General features: G+C 33.6%; 1 protein-coding gene across 7 annotated transcripts in view; it reads left to right on the top strand.

Annotated features, from left to right (window-relative positions):
• Positions 1 to 15,160, top strand: part of VPS13A (vacuolar protein sorting 13 homolog A) — a 105,665-nt gene that overhangs the window by 74,895 nt on the left and 15,610 nt on the right. For 3 of the 7 annotated variants that reach the window (XM_051801305.1, XM_051801306.1, XM_051801307.1), the window contains exons 53-68: positions 1,278 to 1,407; positions 1,755 to 1,990; positions 3,994 to 4,147; positions 4,890 to 5,036; positions 5,615 to 5,696; positions 7,078 to 7,147; positions 7,706 to 7,811; positions 8,178 to 8,291; positions 9,568 to 9,713; positions 9,833 to 9,914; positions 10,872 to 10,985; positions 11,445 to 11,520; positions 11,622 to 11,785; positions 12,153 to 12,198; positions 12,458 to 12,581; positions 13,540 to 13,654. In XM_051801305.1, coding sequence (XP_051657265.1) covers positions 1,278 to 1,407; positions 1,755 to 1,990; positions 3,994 to 4,147; positions 4,890 to 5,036; positions 5,615 to 5,696; positions 7,078 to 7,147; positions 7,706 to 7,811; positions 8,178 to 8,291; positions 9,568 to 9,713; positions 9,833 to 9,914; positions 10,872 to 10,985; positions 11,445 to 11,520; positions 11,622 to 11,785; positions 12,153 to 12,198; positions 12,458 to 12,581; positions 13,540 to 13,654 — 1,906 coding nt within the window. The other 4 variants (XR_007906908.1, XM_051801309.1, XM_051801308.1 and 1 more) reach the window with 4 other exon arrangements.

Genomic DNA, 15,160 nt, shown 5'->3' with positions numbered 1-15,160 from the left:
AAATAACCTATTTTGTGAGCTAAAGAAGCTCTCTGTTGTCTTCTTGAATTTTGTGGCCTTGCTTTCTACGTTCCTGGTGAGGGCAAAGAATTGCGTTTGGCTTTTCTGGACCTGTGTTGGTGCTGACTGTGCAGATTAAGTAAAAAGTGAGCTATGAATGCAGTGCTGACAAGAGTAAGCATACCTACAGGATTCTTCAACTGTTTCTTTTTAAAAGCCAAACAGTCTCTAGCTTTTTTCCCTTTCAGTCAGTCAGGGCAGTGTTGTTTAAAGATTTTTACTTGAAAAGTGGAAGATCTGCTGGTCAAATCCTGTTTGTTTCGTGTTTGTCTGAAAAATACAATTGTTTGCTTTGGCTTTTATCTGTAAAGACTAGAAATTTTTATCTTTCTAGCTGAATTTTGGGCATCCTTATCATAAATTTAATGAGAATAGAGTAGCATATTTCAGTTGGAAGGGGCCTGCCGCGATCATGGTCCAACTGCCTGATCATTCTGGGCTGACCAAAAGTAAAAACATGTTATTAAGGGCTTTGCTGAATGATGGGCTTGGGGCATTGACTCTAAAGGAAGCCTGTTCTTATGCATTTTACCATTCTTACAGTAAAGAAAAGCTTCCTAATGTCTAGTCTAAACCTCCCATGGCACAGCTTTGAACCATTCCCATGTGTTCAATCACTGGATCCCAGCAAGAAGAGATCAGCACCTTTCCACTACCTCTCCTGGGGTAGCTCCCTTTTAGACATCAGTAGAAGACAAGTCTGCCAGTTTTTAACTGTATCTGAGGAGAAATGGATTTTAAAATATGTTTGCACAAAAATATCCAGATACTAAACACTGCACTTCTTTCTCTTCAGCAAATCATAGGGGGAAACCTTTCCTAAACAATGAATTTTGAACCCACATTTCTTATCTTGAAATATTAATGGTGGGCGACACAAATCCTGAGTTTTTCTTTCAGTGTTTAAGCTCTGCTGTCTGGAATTTTTTTCTACTTTATTTTTCCCCGTTAATCACAAGTGGGAAAGAAAATGAGTATTTAAAGTCTACTGTGTATATTTTTAAAATATATGTATGTATTTCGAAGTATAAATGCGTGTTTTTATAACTGTCCTGAGCATGGTTTTGTTCATGTTTTTTCATGCGTAATGCTATTTTTAGTTTTCATTTTCATTATTTGAAAATATAAATAAAATGTTCTTGTTGAAATGCTAGAATGCGAAGGTCATTAACACATAATATTCGTTGACATTTGAATTTAAAATTACTTTGTTCTAGCTCCCTTAGTGAATTGGAAGACTGCCTTCAGCCCAATAAGGCAGTACTGTATACTTGGGCAGACCCAGCAGGATCTAGGAAATTGACATGGAAATGTGGAAATAGAACCGAGGAAATTTCTCCAAAAGAGGTATGCTTATTATTGAAATCTCCTTTTAGTGGCGTCTAATTTATTGTCCTGTTCATCAGTGTATGTATGAAACTTCATATTTAATGAGTATGATTAGGAGTCTCATATATGAGTTTCAGACACAGAACAAGTACCAACACTGTATTTGCCAGAGCTTGTGCCAGTAAGCATTGTCTTCAGTTGAAAAGTGTGTGTTTGTGTTAGCCTCTTGTAAAATGTCATAGTTAATTTTTTCCTGCACCTTAAAAATGTCTTCTATTATTTTTTATGTTGCCAAGATGTATGCATTCGTTTGTGGAGTAAAATGATGAATAGAGTTCTAAAAACATTTCCTTTCTTGTTTGTAGGACAAAATGGAAATACTCAGAGTGGATTGCAGAAAAGCTGTCTATTTAATGTCATTTTATGAAGGTTTGCAGCGTATTGTCCTGATCACTGAAGATGAGAATGTGTTTAAATTGACATATGAAAGTGTAAAAGCAGAACTAGCAGAACAAGAAATTATTCTGTCTTTGCAAGATGTTGGAATTTCATTGGTTGATAATTACTTAAAACAAGAGGTGTCCTACATTGGAATTACAAGGTAACTTACTTTGTGTGCAGTGGTTTAAAATGTTTAACTTTGGGTATTTTCACTCTGTGAGTTTTATTTTGGGTTGTGATGGAAGAGGAACAAGAGATTTAGGTTAAGAGTATTTAGAACTAAATCACTCTGTTTTCCTGGTCAAGAGAAATGTTTTCACTGTTTTATGTTAATGCATATACTTTCTGTATCTCTGTATTTTTGGAATATATATTTGTAACTCTGTGTGGCAAACTTCCCAATACGCTGAACAGAAATATTTCCTGTTCATGTAGTTTGGCAAGTGATAATAGAATTTCAAGCTGTAAGGTCTGTGGTTAGTTTGTGTCAGTGGATTTTTCTATCTTCACTACAGGAACAGTTGTTGAATTCTGTGTTGGAAATTTTGATGCAATAGCAGCTTATAGGTCTCTTTAGTTTTGATTGATAAATTATGGTGATCCAGAGCACTAATACTTAGATTTCCTATGAAAACATTTCAGAAGGAAGCAGAAAAGAAATTATATAATGTTTAAGAAATGTGTGCTATCATATATTCAAACAGGGGCTCTTTAGAATGTTAAGGGACACTTACATATCACTGCCATAATCTACACATTTCTGTATATTCACAGCCATGAGGGTGCAAGAGTGAGGGTTGTTTTTTCTTGATTAATTTTTTGCACTGCACTGTAAAATAAACAAGCAAAAACTTCTTATATACATATACTTCACACAGTCACGTCTGTCATTTACAAAGAAAATTCCAGTCTGTGCCCTCACCTGAGAAACTGTGCTCTGATATCTAAATAGTGGAAACACTCCATTAGAAGTGACATCTGATTGTCTAGATTCATAGTAGTGTTGAGATTTTTTTGGTGTTGGTGTTTTTGGAAGAAGTCATCCATAGTCAGTGGTCTAACAATGCGTATAGTTGGTATTGTTTTCTTGTCAAATCCTGAATGGATATCAAGCTCCGGGAAAATGGATGGCAGTACTGAAATTGAGCTTCCTTTTTAAGGAGGAACAGAAAGAAAAAAAAAGACAAGGAACAAAAAAAAGGGGGGAAAACTCCCAGCAACTTCAAGGCATTACTCTGTTTTGTAGCTGTTGTTTTGTGTTTTAGCTCACTTTTTTATTTTGATGGTTCTGCCATTGATGTGTCTGAACACAGACACAGATGTAGCTAAAAGGGTTTAGTGGACTGTCTCAAAAACTGCATATCCGTGGAAAGAGGAAACATCCTGCACCTGCCTGACGGTGTTGATTTCTCCCCTGTTTTATGCCAGACTTAATCTCGGAGGTCCTTTCCAACCCGGCTGATTCTGTGATTGAGTGACTGTGAGATGAAATTAGACACAATAGTTTCTCATAGAAGCAGTGGAAAAGAGTCCAATGGCCTTTAAAGTTGGTTAATTATTTGTATTAATAAAACTCAGAGACAAAAGAAAAAAATTGATTTAGAGATAACTTTTTAAAAAAAAAAAACCCAAACAAGCAACAAAACCAAACCCCCACCATAAAATCGGTAGAGGAAACATGTAAACCAAAGTCACCATCAATTGGTTTAGATGGAATGAGTGAAGAAACAAGCTATCAAAAATAAGAGACAGTTCAAGAGGTGTTTTGTCTTGACTTAAACTTCTCGATTTGTTGTAAATTTAAAATGCCAAAATACATGCAGGAGTATAAGCAGAAAAATACATTGAGATTGTACAATAATGGATGGCAGTGCTGTTGCAATTGAGCTTCCTTAAATATCATTACATACCTCTCTTCATCGAAGTATGGAATTATACTGACTCATTAACTTTTCTTTTTTGTATCATATTGGAGAGACTGGCTTCTGCTTAGTACCAAGAAGGCAGTGGGTGATTTGAGTCCCTTTTATTTACTACAGTAGTGCTTTATGATATTGTTTTTCATTCCCCAGTTACAACCTATTAAAAGTCATGCTACAGTAGCTAAAACTTGTTTTGAAATGGCTAATACATCTCTTTTGGTCCTTTGTTTTGTTTTCAAAGTTCTGATGTGGTTTGGGAGACAAAACCAAAGAAGAAGTCAAGGTGGAGACCAATGAGTGTTAAGCAAATTGAAAAACTAGAACAAGAATTCAAAGACTACAGTGAGCTGAGTCCTTCAGAAAATAAGATTGTTGAGTTGGAATCGAATGTTTTGGTATTACTGATAGTTCTCTAATTCTTTTGTTTGTATGTATACACTAGAAAAAGATCATGTATCAATTTGGCTGACTTCCAGTGAAATTTGAGATATATCAATTTACGCAATTCATTTGAATATCCTTCTTCATCTCTGTCTTTAAAAAAATTTGGAAGGAAATCCACAAACATTTGAAAGCTTCCTTTTTGTTGTTAGCCTCTAACTTTGAAATTGAGGTATAACATTTTTGCAGGTCTTGATACTAAATATTCATAAAACTACAGTAAGGAAGCTTTGCATTTGGTTTATGTATTATACCAGTAAATGTATTAGTTTGGGATTAGTTTGTTTGTTTTAGCATAAAATCTTCTATTTTTAAGATGGCTTATTATGGGATAATTCAACTGTCATTCAACCACATATAATTGAAAAATAATTTCAGAAATTATTCTGGAACGTTGAAGCACATTATACTCCAAATGCTCAGTCCTCTTCTATAGAAAAATTCTTAGATGCTCCTCAGAAATGTGTTATCGGAAAATAAACATTGCATAAGTAAAACCAATTTTTATCTCAGTCATAGACCATTATACTACTCAGCTTTTCCTCTAGAAAGATGCGTATTAAATGCTAGTAACTCCCAAATAATGCAGTATTTTGTAATTTTATTTCTATTGAAATTTGTGACAAAATTTCTAAGTATATTATAAAAAGCAGTATTTTAAAACAGCATACCAAATTTTCTGTAATATTACAATAGGTATGTTTAACTCCTAATGGAATGGACATGAAAATTCAACAACCAAATGAAATTCCTATCAGAAGGAATTATCTGCCAGCTTTAAAAGTGGAATACAGTTCGTCTGCACATCAGAAGTCTTTCAGAATTCAAATTTACAGGATACAGGTGAGTCTTGTCAGAAAGTAGTGAATTACTTATTCAGGAAAAACAACTTTTATAGAAACTTGGATTCATTTTTAGAATTGTTTGAATTTCTCATGTTTTCAATTTATTTGTAATCATTGGCTTTTACATCAGCGATTCTCAATCTGTGGAATACTACTTAAATGCCTCTAGGGAAAAGAAAAAAGATAACTATGACTGTTCAGAAAAAAACATTTGCCATTCATCTTCCGTGCTTTTTCTTGGAGCTTTTCTTTGTAACCAGCAAAAAGATATGTGCGATTTCTTTTCTCGTTATGCTCAAGTTTTTAAAAACAAATCCTTTGTAAAAATTTTTTGGACCATGTACTTAATTTTGTGGACCGCCAACTTAAAGAAGCTTTTCTAAACTATTTGAATTGGATTATTAAATTTTTAAAATAGATATATTTGTAAGCGCAATAGTAGCTTTCTTTCTGTTTTCAGTTTGGTGGAAGGCTGCAGGTAATGTTCATAATTCTTTTGTTTGTCCTGATTTTAAAGTATTTCACTATTGAAAAGCTAACGTGCTGCACCTTGTCCTGTCCTTACCCCTCTAATAGATACAAAACCAGATTCCTGGAGCCATATTTCCCTTTGTGTTCTATCCTATTAAACCTCCAAAGTCCATCACCTTGGATTCAGGTTTGTTGTTCTAGTTTAACATAATCCTTCCATTTAAAAAGACAAAATAACTTATTTGTACTGAAGTTAACCATGTCACTTCTATCAGATGAAGTCTGTCTGAGCCTTCTGACTACAGATAACAGTACAAATACTAATGTTGGAGATAAGGAAGCAGTTGTGTCTACAAAGAAGATACACAGAAAACCATTTCAACAGTTAACAGTCAGAAGAAAAGAAAATTTCCTTTATCCATCAATATCTTAGCTCTTAAGCACATTTTTTGGCATGCTAATTCATTGCTTTTGGGGAGCATAAGCATGAAAGTTATGCTCGAATCAGGCTTAAAATGAGGTTTTGGTAGTTGCATTCAGACCACAGCTAAAACTTAATGCTGACTAATATATGAAAAGAGTTGTCTGCTGAAAATAAGAAAAGATAGATTTCTTGTTAATGTTGATGATAGCGAATCTGGTGCACTGTTTCTGTCTTGCTTGCATTTGGAGTTGTGGGGCATTGAGGATTGACTTTAGTGAATCTTTAGTCTTCCATTATTTCCCTACTGCTTCAATATCTTAATCATGCAGTACATGACCTAGTGACCTATCTGAAATAACCTTAACTAATATGAAAAGAAATGTCTAAACTCAAAATTATTTATAAACTCTGTAGATGGAAAATTATATTTTGTCTGTTTTGTATTTAGCCTTCCGACTTCTCCATTGCTTGGAGCATAGTGACATTGCTTGCAGTGTCTCTCTACTATGTGATGAACTGAAGTCTTTCATTAAATTTTTCATACCAAATTCACTTGAAAGATCTGAGGAATATCAAAAGGGATTGTGGATTGAGACAAAAAATAATGCTTTAATTTTTTGCAGAAGCTAATAGGATGTCAGGTATTCATTCTCAATATGATCGGTTTCAAGCTACAGTGCATAAATCTGCAGAATTTTTTGTTCGGTTTTGGTTTTTTTTGTTTGTTTGGGGTTTTTGGTTTTGTTTTTTTTTTTTCTTCTGTTTTGGTTTTTGGTTGGGTTTTTTTGTAGTCGTTTAGTGTGTGTCTTTGTATCAGCAATTGGAAAATCTTATTCCATAACGAAGGAAATGATATAAATCTAAGATTATATCAATATTAATTTGCTTTTAAATGAAAATGGTGCATTTTAAGAGGTCAGTGAAATAGCATTTTGATGTTCCATTTCATCTTTGCCTTCCCATTCCTTTTTGTTCCTGCTCTTTTCCCTGACTTAGTTGTTTGCCAGTCATATCCATTATGTAATCCTACTTTACAGGATTGAAAAAACTCTGAATGTATATGACATTTTCATATTAAAACTATAAAGTTATGTATAACATATGACAGTCTGTGCTGATCTCTTTTTATTTTACAACTTCATAGCACCAAAACCATTTACTGATGTCAGTATTGTCATGAGAACTGCAGGACATTCACAAATATCTCATATTAAGTAAGTATTTTGACATGTTCCATCTCTTCTGCTATTGATTATGTTTAATCAAGCTTTAAAATTAAAATTTTATAGAGGCAAACATAATGAATGGTAATTTTAGCACCAACTCATTCTTGGAAAGATCAGAGCACTTTAAGAAAGATGAAAGCTCAATGCCTTTTGCTATCCCCATAATTGCAGAGCAAAGCAAGGATTTTTAGGTGTCTTTTTAATGCAGATTTTAGTCTTCTTTAATTTAGAAAAAAAATATGTTTAGTGGTGGTATGTAGAGTGTTAAATGCCACTACGTGATTAAGATGGTTCTGTTTACCAGAAATGTGTTTATCTTACACCTCTGTAGGAGGCCTTCTTTTCACCAGTAATGATGAATCCCTCAAAAAAACCCAAACCAAAACAAAAAAGAAAACAACAACAACAAAATACTACAAAAAAGCCCCACACCAGAAAAAGCCGCCATAAAACCTATACCTGAAATTAATACATAAGTGACCTAAATATCCTGTATTAAGTGTTACACATTTTTGTAGAATCCTTAATATTTTTTTTTATTTATAGGTATTTTAAGGTCCTGATTCAAGAGATGGATCTCAGATTAGATCTTGGCTTCCTGTATGCACTTGTTGCGTTGTTTACACAGACCGATTTGCCAAGTGACCCAGAGGTAGAGACCTTTTGTTGTTTGAAGAGAAATAGATTTTAAAGTTGTAATTAGTCAAATTGTATTAAAAAAAAAAAAGGTTTTCTGTGTCCATAACAATGGTTAATCGCTATGTGTCTAGGACTGATATGAAGCTGTGAGTTTTTTAATTACTGTTGCCTGAGACATAGTAAGCTCTTTCCTTTATCTTCATCTTCAATGCTATGGAAAGAAGGCTTCAAAACCTTACAATACAGGGTAAATGAGAGGAATTTGTACAAAGGAGAGTATAAGCAGTATTAGTCAATGTATTGTGTCTCAGTGACAAATGCATGCTAGTTTTATATATTCCAACTTTTGAAGTAATATTCATTTGAAATGCATTTACAGATACAACATTTCAAAAAGGATGTTGAATGTCTTCAAGAAGAACTGATGAGTGTGTCATCAATGGATACATCACAAATCAGCTTGTATGAATACTTTCATATCTCTCCAATTAAGGTAGTCCTTTTTCACATTACAATGTGTGTTCGCTCTCTGAAGATTTGTCTCCTGCAGGATAATAGGCACTGGAAATGAAGACATATAGAGGTGATCAAAACAAAAAGTCCCAGGAAAGTGCTTTCATTGTTACCACTACCTTAGTATTTCATTCCTATCCATTACTTCCTTTATAATGGGTAATGATTTTTCTTTTTATTATGTAAGATTTCCCTGCAAAATTCTCTAGTTTGTGTGCAGACAGTGTGTTGTGGATTGGAGATTTAAGTAATTTCTGAATAACATGTACAGCCAGGGTAACAAACACTGTTAAAGCTGTGATAGTATCTTATAGGCTCTATAGCAGTACTTAAGAGAATCTCATCTCCATCTCATAGGAAATAAATAAAAGAAATATTTTAGTTTCACCTCTTTGCAGTATCTGGTGAGATCTTAGAAATTATATTGGACAAGAAAAATTGCATAGAGCAAATAGGATGGAATAAATGGGCTTCAGGTTCTAATAAAGGGTTAGTCTTTAATGATTAAAAATTAAATGACAATAATTCTCCAAGATGAACTGTGTATCATTGAAATGAGCTATAGTTAAGCTCTGTTATAACATAAATTAATGAGTGGCACATAATATTGTCTTCAGAGAATCAGCAACAGACATAACTTCTTTTAATCTGATTTGAACACTGCTGAATACATTTGTGCACTATAGAGCCATTTGAGCAATTTTCCTGAATGTTTTTTTTTTTGAGACTGTCTTAATTTCTGTGAAACAAATAATTTGATTATTTCAGGTGTGCACAGGTGGGATTTTTCTTGTATGCATATTCCAGTTTTTATTTAGCACCTGTAAAACTTGTGTTAGTAATTATTTGTTTTCAGGCTTTTGTTTTACACTCTTGCTTGGACATCATGCTATGTTATCATTTTCTGTCTGCTTTGATTTTGGGTATAACTTACAGAAACCTAATATTTTGAAAACAAGCTAAAAACCTAAATTAAAGCTAAAAAAATCTGGAGACCTTCTCTGAAAACATGAATAAGCAGTTTCCATTTCCTGTTTTCTTAAAGGTAGTTTGAATTACTCAGTTTGACTTTTTGTCAGTGGGGGTTTTTTGGCCTCATGGTGTATTTATGTACTCTGTTACAAAGTTACTGCTTTCAGTCAAGACCAGGAATGTCTTAACTCAATTTTTAAATAATCTAAAATATTATAAAGGTAGAAATATAATATTTTTAATAATGAACCTTGTTATTTCCCCATCTCATTTTTATCCTTTAGTTACACTTAAGCTTTTCACTCAGTACGGGTGGAGAAGATAGTAATAAAGAAGAAGGAAAGAATGAACTGATACCACTTCAGTCCTTGAATCTCCTGCTGAAGAGTATAGGGGCCACCCTCACAGATGTACAAGATATTGTTTTTAAGTAGGTTAAAAATGTGATTGTAAAGATCACTCCCAAAGATTATACCAATATTACATATGTTAGATTTTATTTTGCTCTGCATAATAAGGATTTACTTTTTCTCTTTCCTGTTTTTTTAGGTTGTCATTCTTTGAACTCAGGTATCACTTCTGTACTACACAACAGCTCCAGTCAGCAGTTGTAAAACATTATTCGAAACAGGTTAGAATATTTCAGTAAATTTATATTTTGCAAGTGCTACTCTGTGTTTTTGTTCTGTGAAACTGAGTAAAATTACTTACATCTAAGTACAAAGGTAAAATAAAAACATATGAAACAATTACTTATTTAAATTTTACTTCCTTTATACTGGGGAGAAGTGACATGGACAACAATGCAGCTTGCTGGAATGGATAGGGGAAGCAAACACAATGCAACTCTGATAGAACATAATTAGCATGAAAATATTAATGCTTTTTCTTGGACATTAGTAGCATATGAATTTTGCTTCCTTCTTGGCTTTTATATACTGTTGAAGTCCTGTCATCCAGTGGAGAGACTCCAACACACACACTTGTGCATGAAAGAAGCCATCATCTTCTATCCATCCACCATTGATAATAAGGGATTCTTGGGACATTTTAGTTTAGTGCTCTGTCCATCTTTAAAGGAGAAAAAATCAATACAGGATTTTGACTGGGGAAATGATTGATCTCTTGTTCTCTTTCCCTTACTTTTCACAGAGGGAAAATTTGGCGTTTAGGAGACGTGTAACCTTTTTTTTTTAGAACAAATTACACTTCATATAGATGCAGTTACAACATTTTGCAGCGACTGTCAACAAAATTTTCTTAGCATATACAAAGAGACCACAGTTTGTCCTGTTGTATGAGAGAAGTCTATGTAATATGTTGGCTTTGTAAAATCTCAGTAACTTTAACAACAGTTACTGCTGAAATGCTTTTAAGTATTATTGGTTCTTTGGCTGACTTAGTGTGGTTTACTGACTGATTTTCTCACCTTTTTAGTACAACTACTACTTTTCCAAGTAATTTTGTGGTTTTTATATTAAACAAATGTTTCTTTCACTGTTTCTAATCTATAGTTTTCTAAACTACACTGTTTGCCTTTGTTTCAGTGTAACTTAGGAAATATTTAACTAAAAACTCTTTATTTTAGGCTATTAAACAGATGTATGTTCTTATTCTTGGCCTTGATGTCTTGGGTAATCCCTTCGGATTCATAAGAGGCTTGTCTGAAGGAGTAGAAGCATTCTTCTATGAACCATACCAGGTAAAAATCTCTGCTGCCTTTTTATGAAGTGTAGTGTAGAAGTAAATAGATAGGAATTGTATTGAAAATCTATATTAATACCTGTTCAGGTTTTAAATTTAGATTTAGAATTCCACATTTCAAGTGAAAGTGCCTGGAAAACTCAAGTGAGATGAAGAGAGGGAAGTCCATGTAACTTAACTCACAAATGACTGTTCCTTATGGTTCTTACTTTAAAATAAATCTGATCATTTTTCCATTCACCTTAAAATAAGCAGAATTCAGGGAATTAATTAGTATTCTAAAATAGTCTGTCATTCTCTCACAGGGGCTTTTGTGGGCACTTTCACACTTTCTTGCTCAGTCTTATCTTCTTGTTCTCTTTGTTACATATAAATCCCAATAAAAAAGTAAGATTTAAAAATATATAATGCATACCATTTGAAGCTTATCATAAATATGTCACTTTTTTTCTCATAGGGAGCCATCCAGGGTCCTGAGGAATTTATAGAAGGAATGGCACTAGGACTTAAGGCACTAGTAGGGGGAGCTGTTGGTAAGTTTCAGCATTGTGATGGTAGTTTGCTTAATAGTCAACAATAGAGTTGAGTATTTGTAAATTGCATTGGAATTTTAATTTGATTTGTATTCCAATAGGTGGATTAGCAGGTGCTGCCTCAAGAATCACAGGTGCTATGGCAAAAGGAGTAGCTGCAATAACCATGGATGAGGATTACCAGCAAAAAAGGAGAGAAGCTATGAATAAACAGCCCACTGGTCTGAGAGAGGGTATCACTCGTGGTGGAAAAGGATTAGTTTCTGTAAGGAGGAAAAAAAATACAATTAATTTTATGCAGGCAAAAGTAACAAGGGGCTTGTTGTAGTCACCAGGGTGGTTAGTTTTGAATTTTTTTTAGTTAGTTAGGTTTTTGTTAAGTTTTAGTTGTGGTTTTGCAAATACATAGCCTCAATTGAGTCATAGTTTTAAAGAAAAATGTAAGAGGGTAGGAGAGAAGGTAGAAATTGTGAAGCATGTGCTCTAATTCTATTAGCTTGGAGTGAATTTTAGAATACTCCCAACACATGTACTTTGAGCCTATTCTTCAATGAAATAGAAAGAAAAATGCTAAAAATGAAAAATATTACCTGGAAGCCTTTTGGTAATGTCTGTTTTGTTTATCTTGGTAGGGTTTTGTCAGTGGCATAACAGGAATAGTTACAAAACCAATAAGAGGTAAGTTTGGGTCTTGTTTCATTAACTGTTCACATCATGGTAAATTCTTCATATTTGATGAGATATTGTAAGTCTGAGATATAAAACTCAGATTTTATATTCCTGCTGATTTTATATTCCTGTTGTTTATATGAACTTCGGATGGAGACTGTGTAGTTGTGTATCAAATAAGAGTTGTATTTAAATAGTAATAAAGTTTGCTACGATTGTAAGAAAAACTCAGTGTCTTACAATGATTTATTGCTCTTAATGCTTCTAGGAGCTCAGGAAGAAGGAGCAGCTGGTTTTTTCAAAGGTGTCGGAAAAGGCTTAGTGGGAGCAGTAGCTAGGCCTACTGGTGGAATCATAGACATGGCAAGCAGCACATTTCAGGGTATTAAAAAGTAAGTAAAATAAGTCTACAGGATAACGTAAGGCATGAAACAGACAGTAGTACCAGTAGTATGTTGTGTCTTCCTATCACTTCTGTGTTATTTACATAATAAATAGGTGGCTCTTTAACAAAATACACAGTTGACAGCATTTAAAAAATAGCCACAAATCTCAGGTATTTCTTGCATTACTGAAAAAACTAGTTTTAAAAGCCTTCATGATTGGATTTCCTTCAATTGCTGATTTTTAACTTCTACTCAAAATAAGGAGATAAAAAAGACTTCTCAGATGAATCTAAAGTTACTTTATATATTATTACTATTGTATGAGATGAGTTCCAAGACCACCAGATTATGCTAGGATCTGTCATGGTTGTTCAGACTGAGAACTGTGTTAAGACTGCATTTGAATACTTGGTATTCTCACTTTAATGAATTCATTGCTGAAGATTATCTCACACTGTGATGTATAAAGAAGTAGGAAACAGTTTTGAGGAGGCATTTAGTAACTTCGTCTGAATACGGCAGTTCAATGGCTCTGTTCTTAGTGAGTTAGATCACTTTTGCTATCATAAGATTACCAGTCTCTCTTGTTTTCCACTTTAAACTCTTTAGCAGAGAAATGCAAGAGAAATGCAAGAAACATATCAGAGTGGAAGTTCTGTATTTTACAGTTGTCTTTAATTTTGAAGATTTGAAGTACAATGCTTAGACACTAATTAAGTATTACAGGCATGTGCTGCCCTGTGCCATCTAGTTTCCTAATAATGATTCTCTGAAACAGATTTCTGAGTCTGTTACTGTTTCACAGGATGTCTACTTCTTTGCAGAAGTACATATATAGACAATAACAGTTGCTGTACTAGGACTTGAATTTAATTTGTATACAAAATAATTTAGAGCCTTAGCTAAATATTATAGTTGAGTAGAGATATTGATACATATCTGAAGTAATCTGTTTTATTGTCAGAGTTGCAGATTCATCAGAAGATGTGATAAGTCTGCGCCCACCTCGCTTCTTTGGTGAAGATGGAGTTATTAGACCTTACAGATTAAGAGATGGAACTGGAAGTCAAATGTTACAGGTGAAGGAAAAATGAGAGATAGATTGACATACATTTAAACTCATCTTACATTAAAATAAATATTTTAGAATTTCCCATTTCCTAAATTCCCAATCTGCCCATACCCAGTAACTCAATAGTCAAGAAGTTTCATTTAATTTCTTAGGTGTATGACCACTTTAGGGATACAACTATGATACACTTGCTGCTGTGATACAACTCTTGAGGAAGACACCATAATGTCTATCAGTATATCTATAGCAGTTTGTGCAAGATAATAGTGCATTTTGAAAGAAGAACAAAGTTTAAATATGCAGTTAAAAAGTTTTATGCCTTTAAATTTCATTTTTTTATAAACAGTGATGATAAGTACAGATACTTTTTCAGTAATTTTACAATACATATTTTAAACAGTGACTTTTAAATCTCAATTTTATGTAAAACAACATTTTAAAGAACCTGGGAATAGCTGTACTTGTGTCATACTAAAGCCATGAAAGAACCTAAACAGTTCTGAAGTGGAATACTGTTTGCATGAAGAGCATGCTAAGCTGCAGTTATTCTTTAATGATTCATCTGCCTCTTAAGGAAATTTGAGAAATAATTTCAATTGTGACACACACAGCTTACAGAGTTTGTTTTTTCCTCTGTTAGAAATAAACCTGCTTTTTAGAAATGTTCAGGCATAAGAAATAAAGCAGTAATTATTGATTGCCTGAATCTAAACAGAATTTTAAAAATACGCATAAAAGGATTCACAGTGTGCCATGAAAATGTCATACAGAAATAACCTTTTAGGAGAAGTAGGTAAGAATGAAGTAGCGTTTGGAAGAGCATTTTGACTCACTTTGAGTATTGCCATAGCTGTTTGTTTCATGTCAAGTTCCACTCTTGTTTTTGTTTCTTCTGCATTTCATCAGTTTGTCTCTCATTTCTGGTGGAAGAGGACTGCCCTATTTGTAGCACCTTAGCTGTGTTCACTATACCGTTCACTGGTGATCTAGGTCAGCAGACTATGAAAGGTCTTTGATAATATTATGCCTCTGCATTTCTTCTAAGGAGATAGCTTTAACTTGTGCTCTCCAATTTAAAGCTAGTGCCATAAAGCAGTTTTACCTTAACTAGAGGATAGTTAGAAGCTACTACTGATGAACAGCATAAATTTGTTACTTATCTTTTTGGTTTTGGTAGGAAAATAAATTTCAAAGCATCCTCTTTTCTGTTTTAAAGTGTACCACTAAAACAAAGGCTCACAAACAACAGAGTCAGCTCTAATGTGCAGACTTCTCTCATTACTGTACAGTGCTTTTCCTTCTTAGATTTGTACATGTTTGTATTTTGTTTTTTTTCCTGAGAAGCCTTTACAAAATTTTGCAATATAATACGTAATTCTAATTTTTCGGTGTTGTATGGTCGAGTACAGTACCACCACCTTCCATTATCTAACTTACAAAAACATTAAAGCATGGCCCTGTGTGTTGTCTTTTATATTTTGTGATGGCAGCCACCATTTGAAAATAACTGAAC

The sequence above is a fragment of the Manacus candei genome, unplaced genomic scaffold (assembly GCF_025592945.1).
Source record: "Manacus candei isolate 608988 ecotype Guabito, Panama unplaced genomic scaffold, ASM2559294v1 h1tg000051l, whole genome shotgun sequence".
In the NCBI taxonomy this organism is placed as follows: Eukaryota; Metazoa; Chordata; class Aves; order Passeriformes; family Pipridae; genus Manacus; species Manacus candei.
The sequence above is the reverse complement of the archived record's forward strand: the minus strand, read 5'-3'. Positions and strand labels throughout refer to the sequence as shown.